Source organism: Podarcis liolepis (genome assembly GCF_965112155.1).
Source record: "Podarcis liolepis genome assembly, chromosome: 1".
NCBI classification, from domain to species: domain Eukaryota; kingdom Metazoa; phylum Chordata; class Lepidosauria; order Squamata; family Lacertidae; genus Podarcis; species Podarcis liolepis.
The window spans coordinates 51,588,585-51,614,553 of NC_139554.1; the positions used below are offsets into that span (position 1 = coordinate 51,588,585).

General features: G+C 47.0%; 1 protein-coding gene across 6 annotated transcripts; it reads right to left on the reverse strand.

The window, feature by feature from the left end:
- Positions 1–25,590, reverse strand: SLC35C1 (solute carrier family 35 member C1). Of its 6 annotated transcripts, none has more exons than XM_083513203.1 (4): positions 25,472–25,590; positions 24,589–24,768; positions 4,064–4,620; positions 1–1,723 (listed from the first exon to the last, which is right to left on the reverse strand). In XM_083513203.1, the coding sequence occupies exons 3-4, from the start codon at positions 4,587–4,589 to the stop codon at positions 1,164–1,166; spliced, it is 1,086 nt and encodes a 361-aa protein (XP_083369329.1). In that variant the 5' UTR covers positions 4,590–4,620; positions 24,589–24,768; positions 25,472–25,590; the 3' UTR covers positions 1–1,163. The 6 variants fall into 6 exon arrangements, with proteins under 6 accessions (XP_083369329.1, XP_083369330.1, XP_083369328.1 ...); XM_083513204.1 differs by having other exon boundaries at positions 25,420–25,526; XM_083513202.1 differs by lacking the exon at positions 25,472–25,590 and adding an exon at positions 25,049–25,361.
- Between the last annotated feature and the right edge of the window lie 379 nt (positions 25,591–25,969).

The following is a 25,969-nucleotide window of genomic DNA, read 5'->3' on the forward strand; positions in this document are numbered from 1 at the left end:
AATAATGGTGAACCATACTTTTATTAAATAAATGTAACAATCAAAGTTCCACAGTGGAAGATTCGTTTCCCAATACAAAATCATAGAAGATTTGGGGGGGGGCCACAGACATGAGAAAAAGGCAACAAGGCAAATGTGTGAAACATTCCAATGAGACGTGGGCTCTTAGAGCCCATGGGAAGGTCACTCAGTAAAGGAGTGTATACGTATCATTAAATCCTATCTCTCTGAAGAGCAGTGGGCATGCTGCCATTTTAGTTTCTTCAGAGCCCATTAAATGCAAGTCAGGCCGGCCACTGACATACTTTCTTTTATCAGTGATCCTGGGGAGAAGAGTCGGGCCTAGCATGACCGCTACTCAGTTAAGAGCTGGAATTTCTCAAGGAATTGTGGGAAGGCCAGACCACCACTTTTCAAAACTCCTCAGGCCCAACTCCTTTTCTCGTGAGTCAGCCCTGAGGCCCAATGACACTCCACTTAGAAATGAACTTGATGAACAAATGGCGCTGTTCAAAATCCTCCACAACCCTCACTAAACCCAAATGCATATTCTTTGGTGTCTCTGGGGGTATTTCCACTCACCGTTGGAAGGCGGTGCCCTCATATTTCTTGGTACAGATTTGCCCCATGGGGGCAAAAGGGGTTAATGACCAAGAGGTTAGTTCTTCAGCAAGCACACCAGATTGCACTGTGTGGGAAGACAATGTAGAGATGCACCTTCACAGAAAGCCCACTCCCCTTGGGACAAACATAGGCAGAACCCCTCTACTCTTATTTCTTTCAAGTCTCCTTCCATTGGTCAGAACACACACACCTTCCTTTTACCAAGGGAAAAGCAAGGCACACAAAGGCAAGTAGCTGGTAGTGATAGCAGCCATTTTTTCAGGAGCGACTTGACTGACCACAAGTCCCTTATCTGAGCTCCCCAGCCCCACCACCAACCCTCATCACCTCCATGATAGAAAACCAATTGTGAAAATCCCCCTTGACCATGATTACCACAGCAAACTGTATCTGTGGAGGAATCTGGCTCGCATATTTGCAGCCACAGGATTTCCCGGCCTTGCGGACTCCAAGCCCTGGCTCTCTTTTCAGCCAGGCTCCACTGCATCTATGCACGCAGGCTGCAAGTGCAGACAGTGAAGGTCCAGCCTGGGGCAAGTTTAGACACCAGTCTCATTTTTCTCATTTGCTTTGGGGATAGGTTCCTCCTGCACCTTCTTCATCTCCAGCCCTTTCACCCAGGTGTAAGCAAAGGAGCCCCCGAGAACCATCATGTTACTAGTCCACCATAGGAAGCTCTTGGTTTCTTCGAAATAGCCGACGGCTAGCACGGTCTGAGCACATGCTTTCGCGGTCCCGGAGACGTTGTGAGTGAGCGGGCTGGTAAATTTGATCTGAAGTCCTGTCACATAGCCGATAGCGAAGCCGAACACCCCGCTCAGAGTCATCATGCCCCAGAAGTTGAGGCTCCCCAATTTATCAAAGTAGTAGAGTGTATGGAACTCACCAGAGAACAACATGAGCGGCAGGAACAAGATACAGGCATTGATGTTGTTATAGAACGTCAGGCGCCAGATGCTGCTATCCACAGCAGGCAGCACTTTTTTAGTGTAGATCGCATTGAGTGAGACGCAGAGGCTGGCCAGGATTCCGAAAACTATGCCAGCCCAGGACAACGTGCCTTCAGCTCCCTCCTGGTCTATACCGAGCCAGAAGCCGCCTGCGAAGCAAAGAAGACTGGTGACATACTGGCCAGGCAAGAAAAGCACAAGAAGAGCCTCAGAATTAGCAACTTAATCCTTAAGATGCGAGACTTTGACAACTCAGGAGGGGAAAGCAGTTTCTACTCCCTTAGTGTTGTTTATCTTTGGAGATTTGTGGACACACATCAAGACTGTCCTGATTCTTCTGGGGATCATTGAAAAGGAGAACTGGGAACTCCCACAGAGCACTGATTACAAGGAAATGTGTTTTTGTTTCTAAAACTTTAATGGAGAGTCCAAAATTTCAACACAATATTGCATTTGAGTAAGCATTTTGCTGCTAAATATCTTTAGGGCTGGCTCAATCAGCTGCCCTCCCTTACTGAAATCCTGATTCTTATTGGGCTCTGACTCTTGATTTTTAATTCTCTGTTTTCTAAACTCTTCAGTTTTATTTGGGAGAGGCAATTGTGTTTTGTTTTTATTTTGTTTCTAGGAAATGTTATTGAGTGTTGTTGTGTTTTTATGTAAGCCACTTAGATATTTTTATTATATTAAGACGTATAATATTTTTGAACAAATAAATACCTTTGTAGTGGGAAGAGGAGATGGACTTGTAGGGCAAGAAATGGTAATTGTAGAGAAATACTAAGCTCTGAAAGTTGCTCAAGCTTCTAGCTTTGACACCAACATCTTTGCTCAGTATTCCCTCACTCAGCTCAAGTCAACTTCTTACCAATTCTTTCCACAGATGGTGACCATATGTTGCTAAGTTTTTCTGTATAAATATAAGAGCTTAAAACGTTTATGTGGAAAAATAAAAGTTTATATGCAAGTCACTGGATTTTTCTTCCATGTGAAACGTAAGCATGTATCTTCCATGTATCTTCCATAAGTACTGTATGATCACCCCCATCACTAATGGAGATTAGAAATTTACATGCTATCACTACCTACCAGTTTAGAATAGGCAAGCATCTCTCAGCTTGTAACAGACCTAAATATCAAGTGTTCCTTCTAATCCTTACAAGTAATACTGTGAGTGAAACCAATGGTACCATCCATCATACCCATGGCACTTACACCTGTGATGTACTTAATGTCACATTGTCCAACAGCAGTTTGCATTACACAAAAGGGCCTATCCTTTTTAGGCACAGTAACAAATCAGATAAAGAACAAAGCACTAAGGGACCGATGAGTGATTATGGAATGCAACAGGGACGAACAGGAGTTCATTCGGAAACTTCACAGTCTTAACAAAGGCTATGGTTCCTTTGCACGCCATGAATAAATGATCTTCATTACTGTTCCTTTAAGAACTACAGAATATTTCCTTCTGGTCAACTTTCAGCAGACTTTTCTGCCGTACCTTCCCCAGTTCTAAGACAGCACCTGACAAATTAGACTGTCACTTATGAAAGCTTTATTTATTTTTTTTAAAGCTCCAAAAAAGTTAGTCCTAAAGGTATTAAACAAATTTCTCTCTGTGTGTGTTATAGAGGACAAGAATATAACTGTCACATTTTATACAAGCTACAGATCCGTGAGGCTAACAGTCTAATTCAGCAGGGGAACAGCCTTTCAGCTGTTACCAATAGGGCCGGCTCTATCATTAGGTAGAGTGAAGCAGCTGCTTCAGGCAACAGTTGCTTGGGGGAAAGTAACGGCAGCAATTCCAGTTATTTCTCCTGAGCCATTCCCCTCTGCTGGAGGGCAGCTGTGCACACCACACCACACCACACCACCTGCCCTGCAGCCCCACACTAGACTGCTGCCGAGAGGAGTGGTGGAGAATGTTGTCCCAGTAATGAAACGAGAGTCAACTACCATTCCATTAAACTTCTGCATGTGGTCTGACTGAGGAGGGAATGGGGGGGCATATTGTCTTTCAGGCAGCGAAACTTCCAAGGCAGGCCTCAGTTGCTATTGATAAACAACTGAAAGTTAGAAACCATACTGCAAATCATCCATAGACTTTTCTGTCCATCCTTGCCCTAAGGCTGCAATTCTAGGCATGTTTTCCTGGATTAAATCCCAGTGGGATTCAAGGGGTCTTCTAAGTGAGAGTGCATAGGCTCAAAAGGCACTGGACACAATTATTTGTAGAGAAGTAAAGGCTTGGGGGGCAGGGAGGGAATGGGAGAAGTTAGGAACATGAACCCATTTCTCCCCTGCTGGTTTGGGAGAAAACGGGGGAAACCCTGGGGTTTCTTCCACTTTGTGGATGGGGAGGAAACCAGTTCCCCCCACTCCAAAATTGTTCCATTTCCCCCACTTCTCCATTTGCAAATTCTACCATACTAGAACATACCACCCCAAGGTGCTTCTCTGCCATACCATTAGACCCTACTCACCTATGATGACCCCGCAGGCCAGCAGGGCGTACAGAGAAGTGGTCTGCTTCAGGAGCAGGTAGGAGAGCAGCACATTGAAGACGGTGGTGAGGGAGCGCCCCACGTTGTAGAAGGCCACGTCGACGAACTTGAGGCACAGGTTGTTGAAGGTAATCATGCCTATGAAGACCACGGAGAGGGGCAGGACGCTGCGGGACACCTTGAGGTCCATGCGAATGGAGGGGAAGTCCACGACGCCGGCCGGGCAGCAGGAGGCCACGAGGCTCAGGACCTTGCAGATGAGGACGGTGACAAGGCACTGGTAGAAGGTGACGAAGAGCGGCGCTTCGAAGCGCAGCGAAGGGCTGCCCAACAGGTACTTGTTGAGGAACACCATGGTGATGGAGATGAACCAGTAGAGGGAGACCACCGTGGCGATGCGCAGCGCCCGGATTACGAACGGAGGCTGCTTGCCGCCGCCGCCGCCGTCCTCCCCCTCCGGGTGCTGGTGCTGGAGCAGCGGGTCCGAGGATCCGCTGAGGGCCATCTTGAGGATCGCCGAGCGCTTCAGCTGCACCCTGTTCATGGCGGAAAAGAAGCGGGGGAAGAAGCTCAAGGGAGGAACGAGGAGGAGGTGCCCGCGGCCACTCGCGCCCCGACGGCCCCGCAGCCAGCAAAGGGCAGCGCCGGCAGGTTCATGGACGGGATCCCCGCGCCGAGAGCAGCAAGCCGCGGGGCAATCTCGGGGATCGCTGAAAGGATCTGGCGCCGCCGGCGAGAAAAGGCAAGGCACGCAGCGTACTTTACTTGCAAGGAGGACCCATTGCAATCGATCAGTGGGACGCGCCTCCAAGAAACGTGTTTGGCTCGGGGAACGGGAGCCAGGTCCGCGCAGAGCTCCGGCCTTGCTAGGTAAAGGTTGCGCTCACCCCCGGAGCCGGGAAGAGGACGCCCGTTCGCTCACTTCCTCTCTGTGGAGCCCACCAGTCCCCGAGCTCGGCTCCGCCTGCGAGGGGCCGGCCCCGGCTTAAAGGAGCCGAGCGCTCCGGATTTGCCGAGGCAGCTGACGTGTCGCGATGGCGCCTGTCGCAAGATCGGGAAACACCCGAGCGAAGTCGGTAGCACCTTCTGCGCGGGCCAACGTGCCTTTGATATGCCTTCCCCGATCCCAAGCACGGGGTCACCCAGGGAGCGAGAGCTCGGGCCAGCGGGCAAGCAGCTCTTTGCAACCTCGCGGCTGCTCGCCTGTCCAAGGCCGCCTCGACTCGCTGCCTCCCGATCGACAGCGGTTAGGATCCCCTTCGGACGGTGCTACGGCCAAGGCTCCCGCATGGCAAACGGACAGAGGAGGGGGTTTGAGACGAGCCGCAGCTCTCGGAGCAGTTGCCTCAAGTGCAGAAGGGCAGTCAGTTGCATCTCCCGGTGGAGAACCGGTGGCCCACCCGATGTTGCTGAACTATAATTCCCAATAGCCCCAGCCACTATGGCCAGTGTTCAGGGATCATGCAACGTCGTGAAGGCCACAGGTTCCCCACCCTGGTGTGGGCCATACAGAGTAATAGTCTGGGTATCTTCCTATGTGTGCGGCTACCACAGCCTCCATGCCTATTTGCTCCTCTTGACCCTCTCATTTCCCTCTTCTTTCTGTCTTCCTGGGCGGTGCTGCAGCTAGGACGTTCCACTTGTGCTGTCTAGAGTGATGCAGCCGTGAGAATTGCATCCAATGGCCCGTGTCCAACATCATACAATTGTAGAATTGGAAGTGACCCTGAGGGTCGTCTAGCCCAGCCCCTTGCGATGTAGGAATCACAGCTGATTGCTGCTCCTTGCAACTAGCACTTGCTTCCCTGCTTTGTTAGGTGGGTAAGTGGCACCTCTGCCACCTGCCTCTGACAAGGAGGGGAGACTGTGTGTATGTGGGGGGGGAGGGCACAGCAGCTATTAAACACCCCTCCCCAGACAGCCCTTCACTCACCTCTCACTTAAGCAGCAAGCAGCTCTTCTGCCTTCTTGCAACAACGACCTGTACTTCCTGGATCGGATGTTTGCTTGCTTCCTCATCTACCTTTTGGTACCACCCATCAATGAAAAATGCTTATGTGGCACCCAAAAATGTTTTGGCTATACAGGCAGGAAAACCCCCAGCTACAGCTTTTTCCATCACTGCAACCCCACCAGGAAAGGGTCCACATTCTGAATTTTTCTAGCAGCCTTCAAAGACAGCATGAACTCTGATAGAAATTATGTTTTGTAACCTTGCTTCTCCCTTCTCCCTTTCAGCTGCCATTGTTTAATTCAATTTATTTTCATTTAGTGCAGTTATATCCCACCTTTCATCCCTTTACCCCCTTCCAGTAAAATACCAAATAATAATAATAATAATAATTTATTATTTATACCCCGCCCATCTGGCTGAGTTTCCCCAGCCACTCTGGGCAGCTCCCAATCGAGTGTTAAAAACAGTACAGCGTTACATATTAATATTAACATACATATTAACATATTAATTACAAAGTTAATGGACATTGCCATTCAAATGGTGTGCATGCTCTGTGACGTGATCAATTATGCAGGGTGGGGCTTACCTGCCCCCCCATATTTTATTCAAGTTGGCACCCCTGCAGACCAGTGTAACAGTCAACCAACATCTCAGCCTCCAGCATACTACAATGGTACCTCAGGTTACAAACACTTTGGGTTACAAACTCCACTAACCCGGAAGTAGTGTTGTTGTTGTTTAGTCGTTTAGTCGTGTCTGACTCTTCGTGACCCCATGGACCAGAGCACGCCAGGCACTCTTGTCTTCCACTGCCTCCCACAGTTTGGTCAAACTCATGCTGGTAGCTTCAAGAACACTGTCCAACCATCTCGTCCTCTCTCGTCCCCTTCACCTTGTGCCCTCAATCTTCCCCAACATCGGGGTCTTTTCCAGGGAGTCTTATCTTCTCATGAGGTAGTCAAAGTATTGGAGCCTTAGGTTCAGGATCTGTCCTTCCAGTGAGCATTCAGGGCTGATTTCCTTAAGAATGGATACGTTTAATCTTCTTGCAGTCCAGGGGACTCTCAAGAGTCTTCTCCAGCACCATAATTCAAAAGCATCAATTCTTCGGCGATCAGCCTTCTTTATGGTCCAGCTCTCACTTCCATACATCAATACTGGGAAAACCATAGCTTTAACTATACAGGCCTTTGCTGGCAAGGTGATGTATCTGCTTTTTAAGATGCTGTCTAGGTTTGTCATTGCTTTTCTCCCAAGAAGCAGGCGTCTCTTAATTTCGTAACTGCTGTCACCATCTGCAGTGATCATGGAGCCGAGGAAAGTAAAATCTCTCACTGCCTCCATTTCTTCCCCTTCTATTTGCTAGGAGGTGATGGGACCAGTGGACATGATCTTCGTTTTTTTGATGTTGAGCTTCAGACCATATTTTGCGCTCTCCTCTTTCACCCTCATTAAAAGGTTCTTTAATTCCTCCACACTTTCTGCCATCAAGGCTGTGTCATCTGCATATCTGAGGTTGTTGATATTTCTTCCGGCATTCTTAATTCTGGCTTGGGATTCATCCAGCCCAGCCTTTCGCATGATGAATTCTGCATATAAGTTAAATAAGCAGGGAGACAATATACAGCCTTGCCCGTACTCCTCTCCCAATTTTGAACCAATCAGTTGTTCCATATCCAGTTCTAACTGTAGCTTCTTGTCCCACATAGAGATTTCTCAGGAGACAGATGAGGTGATCAGGCACTCCCATTTCTTTAAGAACTTGCCATAGTTTGCTGTGGTCGACACAGTCAAAGGCTTTTGCATAGTCAATGAAGCAGAAGTAGATGTCTTTCTGGAACTCTCTAGCTTTCTCCATAATCCAGAGCATGTTTGCAATTTGGTCTCTGGTTCCTCTGCCCCTTCGAAATCCAGCTTGCACTTCTGGGAGTTCTCGGTCCACATACTGCTTAAGCCTGCCTTGTAGAATTTTAAACATAACCTTGCTAGCGTGTGAAATGAGTGCAATTGTGCTGTAGTTGGAGCATTCTTTGGCACTGCCCTTCTTTGGGATTGGGATGTAGACTGATCTTCTCCAATCCTCTGGCCACTGTTGAGTTTTCCAGACTTGCTGGCATATTGAGTGTAGCACCATAACAGCATCATCTTTTAAAATTTAAAATAGTTCAGCTGGAATATCATCACTTCCACTGGCCTTGTTATTTGCAGTGCTTTCTTCTTTTTAAAAAATAATTTTTTTATTAAGTTTTCCATTTAACAATCCAATCATATCACATTAGTTATTCCAAATTATACCAATACATATCAAAAAGTCCAAATATTTTACCAAATTTTAAATTTTTGTTGGGGGTTCCCATGCTTCGAGTTCAGTAATGGTCCGATCATCTCATATTTCTGCTGTTTTTAGATTCACAAGTCCCATCTTTCGATCTTCTTGTTGTTATCATTTTTCTTCTTAATAACCTCTGAGTTGTTTCCACAAGTGAGTTAAGGCAAGCATTATTATGTTTCTGTGTAAGGCTCTCCCCCCTTTTTTAAAAAAAGCTGGTAAGTCTTTTGTTTGCAGTAAATCATCACACACTGATCCAAAAGTCCTGCTCGGGTGGCAGGCACCATTTTTGTCAGTTCCGATGAAATAAAATCTAAGTGTCTGCTCATTAATTTTCACAGACTGGTTGCACCATAAATCAGTCTTTCCAGGGGAGATTTTGCCAAGTCAAACTTACAATCCAAACATGATAACAAAGCATATTTGCAGTGCTTTCTAAGGCCCATTTGACTTCACTCTCCAGGATATTTGGCTCAAGGTCAGCAACCACACTACCTGGGGTGTACGAGACATCCATATCTTTCTGGTATAATTCCTCTGTGTATTCTTGCCACCTCTTCTTGATGTCTTCTGCTTCTGTTAGGTCCTTACTACTTTTGTCCTTTATTATGGTAATAACTTTGCCCCAGGATGAGAACAGATATCGCGTGGCAGTGGCACGGCAGCAGTGGGAGGCCCCATTAGCTAAAGTGGTACCTCAGGTTAAGAACGGTTTCGGGTTAAGAACAAACCTCCGGAATGAATTAAGTTCATAACCAGAGGTACCACTGTATAGCAATGTTGCCACAATTCTGTGTTCACAGTCATAGTCCCCATTTGCAACCCTTAAACAGGATAGATTGCACGTGACAGTAAGTGAGCAAACTGGCAAGTGAGTAAGCAGTGGCAAACCGGAAGCTTACTACTTACTTCCTTATTACTTGGCAAGTCCGTTCAGATTACTAGTTGGATACATGCACACCATGGCTGCATCTTCCTAGCCATTCATTTATTTATCCATCTAATCCCTTGCATCTAATCCCTTTTAAATACATTATCGACTTCTACAATATATTCTGATCATGTCTTTCATGGACTAGTTGAACCTTTGGTTATCTATAACCTTAAGATATACTGCACTACCATCATGGGTTCATGGGTTTCAGATGGGCTATTAACTTCAGAATTCTAATAAATATCTGCCATTGACAAAGGTATTTTAGAGCGGGCTGCAGTTGTGCTGCTTGCCACATGCTGCCCCCTGCTGGTGGAAAGCACACACACATTTATTTATTTATTATGTTTTCTTTTCTCCTGTCGAAAGTTAGCCTAAGGCTGCAATTCTAAGCACACCTGTTTGGATATAAATCTCGCTAAATTCACTGGGAGTTGCTTCTCAGTATTTTCTTTTTTTAAAAAAATTATATACCGCCCTTCATCTGACGATATCAGGGTGGTTCACAAGATAAAAATACAGGATAAAAGCACAAATAAATAGTTAGAACCAAAACAATAACCTCACCTCCCACAAGCACCTTTAAATGGCCATAGAATATTAATCAGCCAAAGGCCTGGTTGAAGAGAACTGGGCCTCCCTGGTTCCAACCAAGCATATCGCAGGGAAGATGGAGACACATAGAAGGGCCTCGGAAAATTTTATTTAGTTAAAATATTTATTGACTGCCTTTCTGAGTGCAGCTCTCAAGGCGGCTTACATGATCAAAATCCAGAAACACAGTAGTAATGCAAAAACTTAAAAATATGATCTCAATAGCCAGGCAGTCTCAACAGGGCGAAGGCAGTCCTAAATCATTTAGGGCTTTTATAGGTCATCGCCAGCACTTTGAGGTGTGCCAAGAAATAAATGGGAAGGCAGTGCAGCTATTTCAGTAAGAGAACCATATGCTCCCCATATGCAACCCCTTAAAAATCTGGCCAACACATTCTGGGCCAACTGTAATCTCTGGGTACTTGTCAAAGGCAGGCCTGTGTAGAATGCATTGCAATACTCCAGACATGATGTGACTCTGGCTTGGTACATGCCACCATGGCCGGGTATGCGTTCTCCAGGAATGGCACACAGGTTGGCACACTGGTCTCCATTGAGCAAAGGCACTCTTGGTCGCAGTCAACTCCTGGGCATTTAGTGTCAAGGTCGAATCCAGATGAACTCCCAAGTATGCACTGGTTAATCCTCTCAGAAGGCAGTGATGGCTACCAACTTGGATGGCTTTAAAAGAATTAGGATGACGCTCTACTGACATTGAGCATCTTTGTCTTATCTGGATTGTACTTCATTTTGTTTGCCCACATCCAGTAGATTGCCATCTCCAGGCATCAGTTCAGGACCTCCACAGCTACCTTAGAAAAAGATGGAAAGGAGAGCGAGCTGGGTATCATCTGTCTGTGGATGACACCAAACTCCAAATCCCTAATGACCTTCCCCAGCAAAGGACACACAGTGACACAGTTCAGCCACCTGAAATATTTCCCCTTTTCCTTCTATATCTTCAGTGTCCTACGCAGAAAAGGATGTAGGTGCCAGATTTGAGGATGGGAGGGAGAGGAGGTGGGGAAAAGTTTCAGAAGAGTGGCAGCCTGGTTCTGCATGCACTCACTTGGAGGTGACACCACTGCATTCCTTATTCCAAGAAAAATGAGCACAGGATTGCAGCTTGAGTCAAGGAAAGTAGGATCACGAGTGCAGCAGAGTGTAAACTGAGCTCTTATTTGCAGGGCTGGAATTTCTGATATACCGTTGTCTTACGGATTTTAGCCCTTCTGCATTATGCCACGGGTCCACCTTGCTCGGGGTGGGATGAGGAATCTTTTTTGGCCCCAGGGCGACATTCCCTCATGGGCCACAATCCAGAGGCCAGGGCCAGAGGCAAAAAGTGGATGGAGCAAAAGATGTGACTCCTGCAGCAGGCTGCATTCCAGACGTGCCACCTTCCCACACACATTTCTCTACTCAGACAAACAAGGGGCATGATCACAGTGTAGTGACACCTTCCACATTAGCAAAAAGCCAACTAAGCAAGGATGTGGATCTGGACCAGAGAGGGGCGTGGCCTGAGGGAAGGTGTGTGGCCTGGGAAGAGTCCCAAAGGCTGAACAGAGGCTCTGGGACCTGAGGTTCCCCACCTTGCCCTAACCCAGCATTCTGCCTCCAGCTGTGGAAAGCCAGATTCCTCTGGAAAGCTTGCAAGTAGGGTAGGATGTAAAGATAGGAGGCCACTCCCTATTTGTTTATTTTTTCCCTCCACATCAAATCTCTGAGTTTGGAGGTTCCACTTATCTATAGTTCCTGATGGCTCTTGAAGCACTTCTTCATATATTTGTCTTAACTTTTTAAAAAAGAAAAACAGCAGCAACAAATCAACAATATCACCACATCTGGTAGTAATGGATTCCATAGATTATTATTATTTATTATTATGTACACATGTCCCTTCTACTTATCAAGATCCCGTTCTACTCAAAATATACCTCTGTTTGCTTACAAATAGCATTCCTGCCCCCCCCCCCCAAGATTTATAATAAGCAGGGATAGCAAGGACCTCTGTTGTAATTTATAGCATGGATGACGAAACCTGTAGCCCTCCAGATGTGGTGAGACTCGCATCAGTCCAGGCAGCATGGCCAATGGTCAGGGATGATGGGGCAGAGACATCTGGAGGGCTTCATGTTCTTTATATCCAATTTAGCTTGCAGTTCAAATCCCTTGCCTCCGGGACCTTGATGATTGGCAGTAGAACTCATGGCAGCAAAGGTGGTGGGACAGATTGGGCGTGATCTCTTGCACAGTGCATTCATTTGTTTTATTTTATATATTTTACATATATTTTATGTATCATCTTTTCTTCTAAGGAGGTGATGATGATTCTCCCTCTTGCTTCTTATCCTTTTGAGTTTCTTTTTCTTCCAGAATCAGGCAACACACACACACACACACACACACACACACACACACGGACAGTTTTCTGTTCACTATGATAACTATAAAAATATCAGTTTTAAATGGAAGTTTTGATTATGTCACATATTGATATCTCTTGTGAGGAAGTCACGGTGTTTGACATGCACACAACAGTTGGATGGACTTGAGAGTAAATTAACAGCATAATTTACTATGGAGCATGGTGGTTAGTGAATATAGCACAATAGGTCATCCTGACATGGAACAGTTTCCTTCTCAATTACAGAGGTCACAAGATGGTAATTGATGCTGGAGGAGACATAACTCCTGGCACCACATGGTGCAGTTCCAGCAACTTCGTGTTCTGCATGTGGCATTGCAAATCAATAAGGGCCTTGTCTATTCAGTGGCGCTGCAGGTATTAGCTGTAGAGATCATTCCCAGCAACACCAAATACTGTAGTCTGCTCAAAAATATACAGGACCTACAAGTCTGCTGTTTATACATATAACCAGGTCACAAGTTCACCAAGAGGGCAGAGTTTTTCACCTGAGCTGCACACCGTTCAGGCACATACCTGGTTAAACAATGTAAGTAAAAGGGCTCTAACTCTGTGTGGTTGGTGCTGCTGTATCTCGACTAGGGGCATGAAAGTGCTTGACTAGGCAAGAGGAACATGTAAGGCTCGTACAGCAGACGTCATATGTCTTGCACTAATGCAGCCTTTCCTAACCTGAAGCCCTGCAGATGCTTTGGACTACAACTCCCATCAGTCCCAACCAGCATGGCTGATGGGAGTTGGAGTCTAAATCATATTTAGCATACCAGGCTGGGAAATGGTCTACTAATAGTAACCTTATTTAGACACAAAAGCAAATAGAATTGCAAAAGCCAAAACCCCCAAACAGACTGAAGAATGCTTATAGGGAATCAGGCCTGGAGATTTTGACTTGCTTCAGTACACATATCCAGGATTTTGCAATCATCTTGCACCAACCCTTTTATTATAACAGAACAATTCCATACACCACAGTAGGCAGAGTATTATGGATTAATCCAGGCAGAGCCATCTAGTCTCTTAACCAAAGATCATCCATTTACATGAAATCAGCAGGGCAGGAAAGCATAGCAGGAGCGGTGACTTTTAGCAGCACAAAAGCAAACAATGCATATGTAATGTGTTATGCTGTTCCAGACTGGTGTTACCATCTGTAAGAACAAAGCAGCACAGCTTGCAAATAAATGTTATAAAACAATATGCATTCCATAATGCCAAACAGCTCCATCTTTGGCTCAGATCTGTTCTTGCTATTGAGATGGAAACTCTTTCGTAGCTCTGAAGGACCACATCCCTGCATCATACACATGCCGGTTTCTGAACCGTATGTTGTTGTTGTTTAAATGCCAGTAGTGTCACCCCACTTTATTCCTTCTGTGTATCTATCCAGAATGAGGCCACCCTCCAGACTGGTCTTTTACAGTGGCTGTATTCAGCACCAAGCGTATACACATTCCATGTGTACAGTATTATTAGTGGTTTTGTTCTGGGACATCTTCTCCTCTTGCTTCAGAAATGCTCTCCTATACTATACTGCTGCATTATTGACTCTTCTCAGTGCTTAGTAGTGTTCTGTCCTTCACTGGCACCCACTGTGTGTGTGGGCTCACATGCACCAGGCGGGACCAGGGGCTGGGCATGGAGGGTCAACAAAACCCGCTGCGCCAGCCCAACCCACGCCGCTGGTAGGGCCAGGCAGACGGGCACAGAGGGTTCATGGGGCCATGCTGTGCTGTGTCACTTGCCCACCTAACAAGCTGGAACGTGTGCAGAGGAAGTCAACCAAGATGATCAAGGATCTGGAAACCAAGCCTTATGGGGAACGCTTGAGGGCGTTGGGTATGTTTAGCCTGAATAACAGGAGACTGAGGGGAGATAGGACAGCCATCTTCCAATATCTAAAGAGCAGTGTCACGTGGAAGGTGGAGCAAGCTTGTTTCCTCCTGCTCCGGAGGGGAGGGCCCAAAGAACTTTCTGTTTGACAGTGGACCTGACTCCCTTGGAAGGTGGTGGACTCTCCTTCATTGAAGGGTTTTAAGGAGAGGTTGGATGGCCATCTGCCGCTGATGCTTTGGTTGAGATACGTGCATTGCAGGAGGCTGAACTAGATGACCCTTAGGTCCTTTTCCAACTCTACAATTCTATGATTCTAAGAGCTAGACAGGGAAATTAATTTACATAATTTACATAAAAATGCATTTTGGGGCTCGCTGGTCTACTTCTTATTGGACCTACAGGTCCATGAAACATTTCTCCACCCCACCTTTAATGTTTGGGACCTGCTTATACCTCACCCTCTTAACCACTGTAGTCTCTCATTCCGACAGTATGCTGGTAGAAACATGTTACGTTAATTTCACAAACAGATCCTCTGGAACAAATGCTTAGGACGGGCGGGTGGGTGGGTGGGAGGCGTGAATCTGTTTGCATTTTAACAGTGCATTCTAGCCTTCTCTCTTTCATAGAAATACCATGTTCCTTACAATAGCATTCTAGTTGGATATAGCTTTCACATCTTTCATTTAATTCCCTTCATTGTCCTTTTCCTTCATTAGCATAATGTAAGTGCAGCGGTTAGAGAATGCAAAGTCCCATTGTATCTTAATCTTCTCTGTTCCCTCACCCCACCCCGACAGCTTGTTTCCTGCACAATTCTCTGCTACAGTCTTGCCAAGATTTCTTTCAGAGAAGTGGCCAGGTAAGTGGGAGGGATGTTTACCATGTTCAGTTTTGTATGCTTACGGCGCCTTAACCAGGTATATAAAGTGCCTTGCACTTTGGTGGAGGCAAGGTATCCATAAATCAAAGAAAACACGAGAAGGTACACAAACATGGAAATTTAAAACATGCAAGAACCTCTGGTTTTATGTTTCAAACTAGATGATGATGACACATGTCCCTGTCCCACTGGGTACCACAACTCTGCCTGGCATACTATACTCTGTCCATCTTATACCATTTATTTCCTTTTCTTCAGCAAGCTTAAGGTCAGGTACTATAAGTAAACTGTTTTGTCACAAATGTGGATTTTTTTTTTGGGGGGGGGAGTGAGGAATCTATGACACAGCGTCTACTAGTGGGTTATTTCACTATTCTCTAGCTTGAACGTTAGCCCACATTTGCTATATCTGTGCATTTATACTGCCGAAAAGATAGGGTTGCATACACATTATAACTTTAAAGCCCATTCAAAGCTCATTATTTCCTTCAAAGGATTGTAGGCACTGTAATTTACCCCTTGCAGAGTTGGAATTCCAAGAAGACCTTAACAAGCTGCAGTGCCCAGTATTCTCTGAGGGAAAGAATGTGCTTTAAAGATACACTGCGCACTAAGACTGTATCTATACTGCAGCAGTGTAGTATAGGACAGTTGATCCCAAACACTTTCCCGCACTGACCACTTGAAAATCGTTGTGGGTCTTGGCAGACCACTTAATTGATTTTAATGCTGGTTATAGCAATTGTAATGCACTGAGCTCGATGCAGTATGGTTTTTAATTGTATTTCGTATTGATTTCTTTTATTTCTTATTCAAATCATAATACAATAAAATACAGTATAAGAAATAAAAGAACCAACTGACACACAATTAAAAATAAAGATGACTACGTATTTAATACAGTGGATGTGCAGCTTTCCATTTTCAACTGCAAATCCACAGACATGCCACAAACCACCTGACTGAAGTCTGTGGACCAGTTTGGGAACTCCTAATATAGGTGAACTTTGCTGGGCACACACTGGCTACCGTACGCTGAATTTTGCATGGATCCATGAAACTTGCATTCTTGGCCCAATGTCTCTGCACATTTACTTTGGTGTAGAAACGAGCAGGACTGAGCTGTGCATCAGGAAAATGGCCTGTGTCAATTGCCCCTAGAAATGTGGAATGGAACTCAAACCTCTTTCTTGCATAGTATTGTTTGTTTTATTTTAATTTGTTACAGCAGCTAGCGAGAAGCTTTTAAAAGAAGTTTAGGGTGCCAGCCAATCCCCGGTTTGCAATACTTGTGCATCCATGATCAATTTATCAAAAATGTTGGAGGACATTCATTTCATAGTGCATTTTGTCCGATATTTAAGAGCAATTGCGATAAATAGCCCTGATACGAACAACCGAGTGCCTAATGCAGGCTGAAATTCAAGGCACAACAATGAAAACATTGTTGAAGCCTGCTGAGAATGCCTATCTTTATCTACATATCTAAAATGTTTCCCTGTTGAATAGTGTATTTTCCCATTACCTCTACATTCTATATCAATAAAAGAACTAGATGTGTGTAGATGCTAAGTTAGATATTGTGGCTAAGCTTGTGTCGCCTTCCTGCAGGACCTTGTTGTTGGAACAGCTGGGATTTGTGTAATAATAATAATAATAATAATAATAATAATAATAATAATAATTTTATTATTTACACCCTGCCTATCTGGCTGGGTTTCCCCTGCCACTCTGGGCAGCTTACAGCATATCTAAAAACATAATAAAACATCAAGTGTTAAAAACCTCCCAATAAAGGGCAGCCTTAAGATGTCTTCTAAAAGTTGTGTAATTCTTTGTCCCCTTGACATCTGAAGGGAGGGCCTTCCACAGGGAGGGTGCCACTCTCGAGAAGGCTCTGGGGCAGACCTACACAAGCTGTGAGCCATCAAGCTGAAGAAATCGCACTAGCCCTGTAATGTTGCGGCCAAGGTGCCTGACATTAGTCCCAGGAAGGCAGCTGTTGTCAAACTTTTACAAGAGCTCTAGGGAAGAACTGCTCCTCTAGTAAGAACAGGAGCATGAAAAAAACACATAACCACAAGGTAACAAAAGTAGAATCATAGAATTGTAGAGTTGGAAGGGACCCCGAGGGAGTCAACCAAATCTCAACTAAAGTACCCTGACCATCCATTGGATAGAAGGCCTTGACTGCTGCCTTTCAGAATCAGTTTGCCACATATACAATGACAGCAGCCTTCTCTTCTCCATTCACCAAGCCAACTCCATTTTTTTCTTCAAACCCAGCTCTTCATGAAAGCATTTCTGGAGCCGCTTGGCTGTACCTCCATTGCTGTCTCTTCCCTATGCCTTTCTCAGCACCCATTTGACAATCTCCAGCATCTCCCTCCACTCCCATCTAGTATAGAGTGTATAAATTAGGATTTGCCAACCTTTTGGGGTCGGTGGACACATTTGGAGTTTTGAGAAAGGGCCACAGGCAAGGGTCACAGTATGGCTGCCATGGCTGGTGTAGCATAGCACAAAATGGGTGCCCCATGTAACAGAGCAGAAACACAGGTAGCACCACTGAAAGGTGTGGGCCTTCTGCTCCTCAGTCTCCCATCAGTGGGGAAAAGGCACCTATTTTAGCCACCACTATGCTCATTCACAAAGAGATGATTTTTCTGAATGGAAATGAGGGTGGGCTTCAGTCCTGGCATCCAGCAAAACTTGGGCATGTCTGACAGGGCATTTTCAACATAAGAGGCCAAGCCAGTGCAAGCAGGAACTCAGCAGGGAAGCGCAAACTGCCTCATGTGCACCATGGATTTTTGAGGATATATTTATTTATTGAATTTGTATACCACCCTTCCTCCAAAAGGAGCCCATGGTGGCGAGTGAGACCTTTCATGGGTGCCATAAGAGGTACTGGTGGGAACAATGGCACCCATAGGTGTCACCTTGGTGACCACTGAAATAAGCCTTTTAGGCTTCACTTTTAGGTTCTACCAGCTAGGACCAACAACATGTAGAATACTGACTGGCATGATGATATTCATTATGCACTTCTTGCAATAAAAGTACTATATACCAGTGTTTCCCAACCTTTTTTGGGCAAAGGCACACTTGTTTCATGAAAAAAATCTCGAGGCACACCACCATTACAGCCCCGTGACGTCAGCGCGCAGCGTCACGCCGGGAGGGACATGAATTGCTAGCAAATTACATAATCACCTCCTTGAGGGCTGGCTCATCTTCTCCGAAGGCAGAACCCCATTAATTGACAGGACAGACTCACACCATAGCCAAGACGAGGGGGGAAAACCTCAGTCATGCACAGTCATGCACATGTGGGGGCTAAATGAGGACGAAGACCGGGCAGAGAGCAGGGTTCAAATCACCCCACCTGGCCAGGACAATCCCTGGGTGCTCCCTTGGGCCACTCGCCTGACCCACCTCGCAGGGCTGTTGTTGCGAGGATAACACGGGGAGAACCACGCTCGCCCCCGGGAGCTCCTTGGAGGAGAAAGCGGGCGATGAATGCAATGCACGAAATATATGAGAGGCGACCAGGTTTTGCAGGTGAGGGGCCCCCGCCAGCCTCCGCTTCCAACACCCGGCGCAACGACACCGAAGTTTCCCCCCGGGCTCGGCTCGGGGAGCAGCGCTGCTCCCCCCTGGCTCCCCTTCGCCCTCCCGGCTCTCTCTGCCGCCCACTGGGGACCCCCCTCACCTGCCAAGTCCGGAGCGCCGGTGGAAGTTGCATGCATGCATGCAGGGCGCCGCGTTGCCATTGCATTGCACTGCACTCCATGCAACGCCTGCACGCATGCATTGCCTTGCACGCCCGCCAAGGGGTCTCCCCGCGGTCCGATGCGTCCCCTCCGGTGCGGATGCAGCATTGCAAAAATAACCCCCCCCCCGACGCAGCCCTACCTGGGGGGCAGCCTCCGCCTCCGCCGCTCCGCCTCCGCGGGGATCCCCGGGCTCCATCCTGCCGCCCGATCTCCGCGGGGGCGCAGGCAGGCTGTGCGGGATCTGCGCGGAAGTGCCCCTGCCCGCCCGGCCGCCGCCGCCGCGCTCATTCCATGGCCGGGAGAAGAGTGCTTCAAACAAAATGCCCGGCCCACCAGGCCATGCTGGGAAACGTAGTTCGCCCCCCCCGCGCGGGCGCGGAGCCCAAGGGCGAGGGGACTACGGATCCCAGCAGCCCCCGCGCCGGGGACGGAGGGGGAGAGGCCGGGTGCAGGGATGGAGGGACGGGTGGGCGAGCGAGTGAGTGAGTGGCAGCCGCCAAGCCTTGGCCGAGAGCCAGGAAGGGCCTCCCCGGAGGAGGAGGAGGAGGAGGGAGGTGCAGAGCGGGAGGGAGGGAGGGAACCCCAGGGGTCATCTAGTGACGGCGCCCCAATCGAAAATTTGACTTAAAAAAAAAAATCTTTCGAATTTTTTAATTTTTCCCGCGGCACACCAGGCAATATCTCGCGGCACACTAGTGTGCCGCGGAACAGTGGTTGGGAAACACTGCTATATACAACTGATGAATAAACATTCAGTCCTGTGTTGTGATTTTTGGAGAACAAAACATGCTGCTATAGTCAGATAGTGACACTGGAGGGCACCAAAGTGCCTGCTATCGGAAAACTACATAGCAGGTGTACAAGCCGAAGCTTCTCATTGATCCAATGACCGTTTCATACATTTATGCAGCAACAAACCTCAGTTTGTAACCAAAAGAACTCTCAAAAGGGAACCATAGCCAGTTCTGTCTCCTTGATGAATGGTTTTACATTTTTAAGGTATACACCTAGATCATCATACGGATATAAAGCCCCCCCTCCCCCCAAAAGACTGTTAGAGGCAGGGAATCAGCTCAAACCTTTCAGAAGTGTAATGAAGAATGAAGAATATAAAGGATTAAAAGTTTTCTTATACAGTTCTAATTTCTCAAGGATCTTGGTGAAGCTGCTAAGACCACAACTGTAGGAGGAAGCAGCTTGTACAGCGGAGGGTTTCTAAATATTACTAATGGGAAGTGCTGCTGGGGATAAATATACTGTTACCTACATGCACCTCAGTCATTGAGCAGTGAGAGATTTCAGGGATGCCAGCACATACCTTGTGTATAGTTTTCTTGAAATGGCAGTGCTTGGAAATGGAGGCATTGTCTGTGATATAAGGTTTATTCACACATATAGACTGGCTGAGCATAAGATGGAGAGGTCACAGCATTAGCACTGTAACAGATCCTGCTATAAAATCATAGGGCTTCAAGGGACCCAAGAGGACCTCCAGCCAAACCTTATTCCTATGGCACTGTGTTGTTGCCATCAACATATGCACTTGTGGGCAGAGGGCATAACCACCAACGAGCCATTGCTAACAAATGGCCATTAGATAGTTCAGTAGATGTATAACTTCTGAAGGAGATCTACATCCTGTGTCACAGATGTCACTGACCCAGTCGCAACAGATCCTGTGACAGATGTGGGCCTCTATAGTTTCGGTCTGAATCCTCTTGGGCACAATGTGTAGCTGGTGATATAGATTTGTCAGAGATCTGGATTCAGTGTGTTCCATCCCTTGTGGTGTTTCTCCTATTTGAGAGCACTGTGTACCACTGACATTATTATTTATTTACTGAGTTTCATTATTTTATCATCAAAACAGGTGACCCGCAAATATCAATATGGGCTGTTTGTATAATACTCATGGAACGAAGAAGAAGAAGAAGAAGAAGAAGAAGAAGAAGAAGAAGAAGAAGAAGAAGAAGAAAACAACTACAAAAATCAATATATATGCACTGCAAGAACTATGCAGTAGGAGGTACGGGATTCAGCCCTCCAGATTAATATCAGAGGTGGAAGCTATCATTGGGTGCACTTCATTAATTTGAACTCCTTTTTGTTCATAATAATCTCATGGCCTCATAATAACCTTAAAATATAGGTTATTATTGCTGAGGAATTTAGGGTGGGACAGTGAGATGTCAAAGTCCCCAGCTGTGTAGGAATTTGAACCAGAAGGCATGTCCACACAGCACATGCTCACTTTAATTTGCTATGGAGCCAACCCATGCCACTTTATTTAGCACCATATAACATATCAAGGCACTAGCTCCCTAATAATGTTCCAGTTTTCAAATCATTCCCTTGCCTCTGCAAGACGGTTGGGCTACTCTTGTGCGTGGCTATGGCTCCTAGTTTCCACCATCCTCCTCCCTGTCTGCTTTCCTTGTTTAAAACACAAACAGTTACTCACTCACTCAGTCACAGTTGTCCAATTATGCATTCTTCCAGCTTTTGAGTATTTTATTTCTCATCATGAAGAGCATTGTGGCTGAATAAACACTATTATGTGAAATTTAAATAATGATAAAAGGGGAAAAATACAATCATGCCCTAAAAACTGTGATTGCATCTGCTCCTATTGTATTTTCATATTTCTAATCATGGCGATTATTGAGGTTGAACCTGAGCTATCAAAGCCCCCTTTTGCAGCATTCTATGCATGGGAAACGAACTCATTTTCAATCTGGTAGGACATGGGCCAAATTATGTCAGGAGCTTACAGGGATTCATTGCTGATTTTAAACAAATGTACCTGGTAGTTTATGCGGCACATCTGAAAACTGATACAAGCCTGCATACAAGTTGCACAAATTTGAAGGAGGTCTGGCTTCAGGAAACAAATTCCAGAGGGGGAGCCATGCTTTAGTGATGAAAAACAACACCCCTGAAAGATACTGTACAGCAGTGTTTCCCAACCGGTGTTCCGCGGCACACTAGTGTGCCGTGGAACGTTGCCTTGTGTTCCGTGGGAGGGAGGCGGGCGAGGCGGGCGGCGAGAGGCGGGGCGGCGGCGAGCACACGCGGGGCGGCGAGCGAGCTCCCTCCCACATCCCATCGCCGCTCGCTTCCGCCAGCCTACTGGAGGAAGGCGCGAAAACCTCGCGCATGCGCAGGCCTTTCGCCTGCGACAGCCCAGTAGGCCGGCCAAAGCGAGCGGCGATGGGATGTGGGAGGGAGCTCACTCGCCGCCCCGCGTGTGCTCGCCGCCCGACTCGCCCGCCTCCCTCCCACGGCACACCAGCCTACCTCCGTGGGAGGGAGGCGGGCGAGTCGGGCGGCGAGAGGCGGGGCGGCGGCGGCGAGGAGAGGCCGCCCAGCGCGGGGCTCTCGCCGTCTGCCTGCCCGTCTGCCTGCCTCGGCGGGCAGCGCTTCCGTCCGCAGCGCCCGCCTCGCAGCTCTCATTCCCTGCCCCTGCCAAAGCTCACCCAGCCAAGCCGCGCTCTCCTTCCTGCCTCGCTTTGCTGCCTCCTCCCCCCCCCCACCCCCAAAGCTTGGAGGTTCCCCGGCAGGAAGGAGGGAACTTAATCCTCTCAAAGGGCTGCGGAAAACAGACATACAAATGGGGGCTTGCCGGCTCTTCAAGCGCCGCCGGCTTTCTTTGGGAATTACCGCCCGCCGAGCCCGGTAACGCTGACAGGCCGAGCCGCGGGGCTTGGCAGCGCAGCCGGCAGAGTGTGGGAAAGGGCGGCCGCCACGCGCCGGGCAAGGCGAGACTCGACGGGGAGGACACCGGCAGCAGCGCCCCCCCCCCAGAAACCCGCTCCGGGCAGGTAATTCACAGAGAGTGGACAGAAGGAAGCCTTAAAGGGCTTCAGCCTCCCAGAGTGGTGGGGAATAATAATAATATTTTCTAGGTGAGGGGGTGGGGACTGTAATAACAAAAAAATCAGCTGTATATCAACCGCTGTTTTGCAATGAGGAATTGCAAATAAGGAAGATCAAAAGGAGAATGTTTTTTTTTTGGGGGGGGGACTCTCTTCCTCCTCCTCCTCTCGTTCTTGCTCCTCTTCCTGGCAAAAGGGCTGCTGAGACCCCTTCTCTCTTGGGTGCCGGTGGGTGCTGTGACGTTGACGCTGCTGTGGCAAGTGCCTTTACTTAGCAGAGTGCATTCCCCTTTACACAGGAGGGGAGGGGAAAAAATTGAAACTTACACTTTTGTGCGTCCCTCCCGGCGCGACGCTGCGCGCTGACGTCACAGGGCTGTAATGGTGGTGTGCCTCGAGATTTTTTTCATCAAACAAGTGTGCCTTTGCCCAAAAAAGGTTGGGAAACACTGCTGTACAGAGACAGGCATGGATCAGGTTGTCAAAGAGGACAATAGCAGGGATGAGGTAGAATTCTTGTTCACTTCAGATTTAAAAAGTGAATTTTCCTAATCTACACTTTATGAAAAAAATACATGAACTGAAACCCCATCCTGTGAAATTTGCACTTCTCCCAATTTTGTGTACCAAACTGCATATACAGTGGTACCTTGGGTTACATACGCTTCAGCTAACCCAGAAATAGTACCTCAGGTTAAGAACTCTGCTTCAGGATGAGAACAGAAATCGTGCTCCGGCGGCGCAGCAGGAGGAGGAGGCCCCATTAGCTAAAGTGGTGCTTCTGGTTAAGAACAGTTTCAGGTTAAGAACAGACCTCAGGAACGAATTAAGTACTTAACCCGAGGTACCACTGTACTAAAGTTTGCCTATAAATGTCCATATTAGCGAAGCCAGCATACAAAAGTGTTATATTAGGTAACATTGTTTTGCAAAAATGGGTGTATTAGGCACAACTGCATACAAAAACGTGGCACATTGGCAGAATGTTACATTAAAATGCTGATGAGTTTTCACAAGGACTTTTTATTTATTTATTGCAGACTGAATTTAACACCGGGAAAATGAGAAACCGAAATTGCCCATCCCTAAGAGACTGGGAGGTGATTGGAATGGAATATCTTGGAAAAAACAGCATGTTAGAGGCTGGCTGGGCCCCTGAACAGGAGCACTCCATGCTGCCATGTTTATTACAAGTGTCACTTTTTAATTTGAACTACTTTCCATCACCACCCACCTATTCTGCTTTCAATATCACTGGCAGAGATGCTGCTATTTACTCTTCAGAATAATCAGTAATCCTAGCCAGGATAGTGATGGAAATGAGTGAAACCAGGTTTGGAGAACAGAGAAGGGAACAGAGTAATTAGAAGGAAGAGGAGATGGGGGTAGATCAGGGCCGACCCAAGAAAGTTTGACACCTAAGATGGACCTCAAGATGGTGCCCCCCTCCCTGCCAGGGAAGAACGTCTGAGAGGAGAGCATCAGGAGCAAGGTGGGGAAAGGAAGATTGACAGCAGAACCCTGCCGCCCCAGGCAGTCACTTCTCTTTGCCTCATGGGTGGGCCGGCCCTGAGGTAGATCATGATAGGGATAGAACAGGGAAGTTTGGGATAAAAGAGCTAGAAGATTCACCACCCCCAGCTCTGCCAGAGGCAGGGAGCACAGAGTCACTATTAGGATGGCAAAAACCAAAGTTACCACTACAGACTCAAAGGGCCGTGTGAATTAGTTTCGGTAAAATCAGATTGATCAATGACTATTTGGGAATGGCCAGTTTCTTAGGTGCACGAGTCATCAGATATGATGACCCAAACACAAAACAAGATAAATGGAAAACATCTTTGTATAATCTGCACCTGTGTTGTTTCTGTCTGCAAGTCTCTTCTTACCTTGTCCACCCCTTTGCTGGCACAGACAGGAGTAGTTCCAGGAAAGCTGAGATGGAAGAGAAGGTAATAATAGGCTTTGTTTAAGGAAACTTGCAATCTTTCACCCGGGAGACATTTTCTTTGCCACTTAATTTCCTTTGCTGTACAAGAGGCTGCAGCAAAAGTGACCAGCAGGTATTCCTACGATGATAAAAAAAGAGGAGAGACAGCCAATATGAGAGGTGAGTGGTCCTGCCTCCCATTAAACCCAGAATCATGCTGAGAACCATCCCAAAGGAAGTGCAGTTCTATGCCAAGCAAGACAGCAAGCAAAAAAACCCCGAGTTCGAGTTCTGTGGGCAGGTTGCTGCCTCATGATTTATCACCCGAGCCCTTGGAAGCTCTCGAAAACCCGGGGCCTAAGTGTTCCTGAATAGTGGCATTAATTACTATTAAAAACACACATTTATATCTCTCTCACCTGCTTTAAATCCTGTGAAATTAGATTTCCCACCCCTCCCCTCCAGCCTCAGTGGCAGCCTGGGGTGCTTTATGGGCCTATAAAGCCTTACAGTGCCTGCAGCCTCTACCGGCTTTTATTTATGAGGCCTATAACAGGCTTCCTGGCTCCACTATCAGTGTCCCCTGATGATTTCATTTCAGTTTCCCTCGGATGAAATGATTCCCCACAGCCTCTGCGGCTCTGAGAGTTTTCGGAGGCAGGGTAGCATAAAGGGTACGCGGAGCCGGCAAGAGGCTGAGCAAAGTGATTTGCTGCAAGCGCCGGCACAGAGTCACTTAGAGTGCCACAAACACACTTGGAGTGTGTTTAGAACGGAGACTTGTGGTTACCTGGCAATCCTTTACTATCAGCGGCAATGGGAGTAAATGTTCTGCCTCCTGCCTAGATTAGATTAGGGAGGCTCAGGAGCGCCTGCTCTTTCCCCTGTCGTTCCTTCTAAATAGCAAACTTGGGAGGGTGATTGCCCATCAGTTTGGAAGCAAAATGGAGGACACCCCCCCCCCCAAATAAGGTAGTGGTTCCTTTAAAACTTTGGCAGTGGGTGTGTGTGTGTCCTGAGTATGAATATTTGTAAATTAAAAGGATTTTACAACAAAGCACCAAATGGCCTCCTCACAAGGGCCTGCCAATTTTGCACAGAAAATGTTGGCGTCACTTCAGGATAGGAGATGGGGGCGAGGGAAGAAAACTGTAGAATTTGCCTGCTCCAAACCCCTAGCAGTCTATAGAAAGTAAACTGGAAGGGAGGGGGATTTGAGATGACAAGGAAAAATCCCTTGCCAGGACTGCAGGTCCCACTAGTTCTATTTTATTATTTACTTACTTAGATATTTATTAAATCTATATCCCACCCCTCCTTCCAAATGAGCCCTGGGAGGC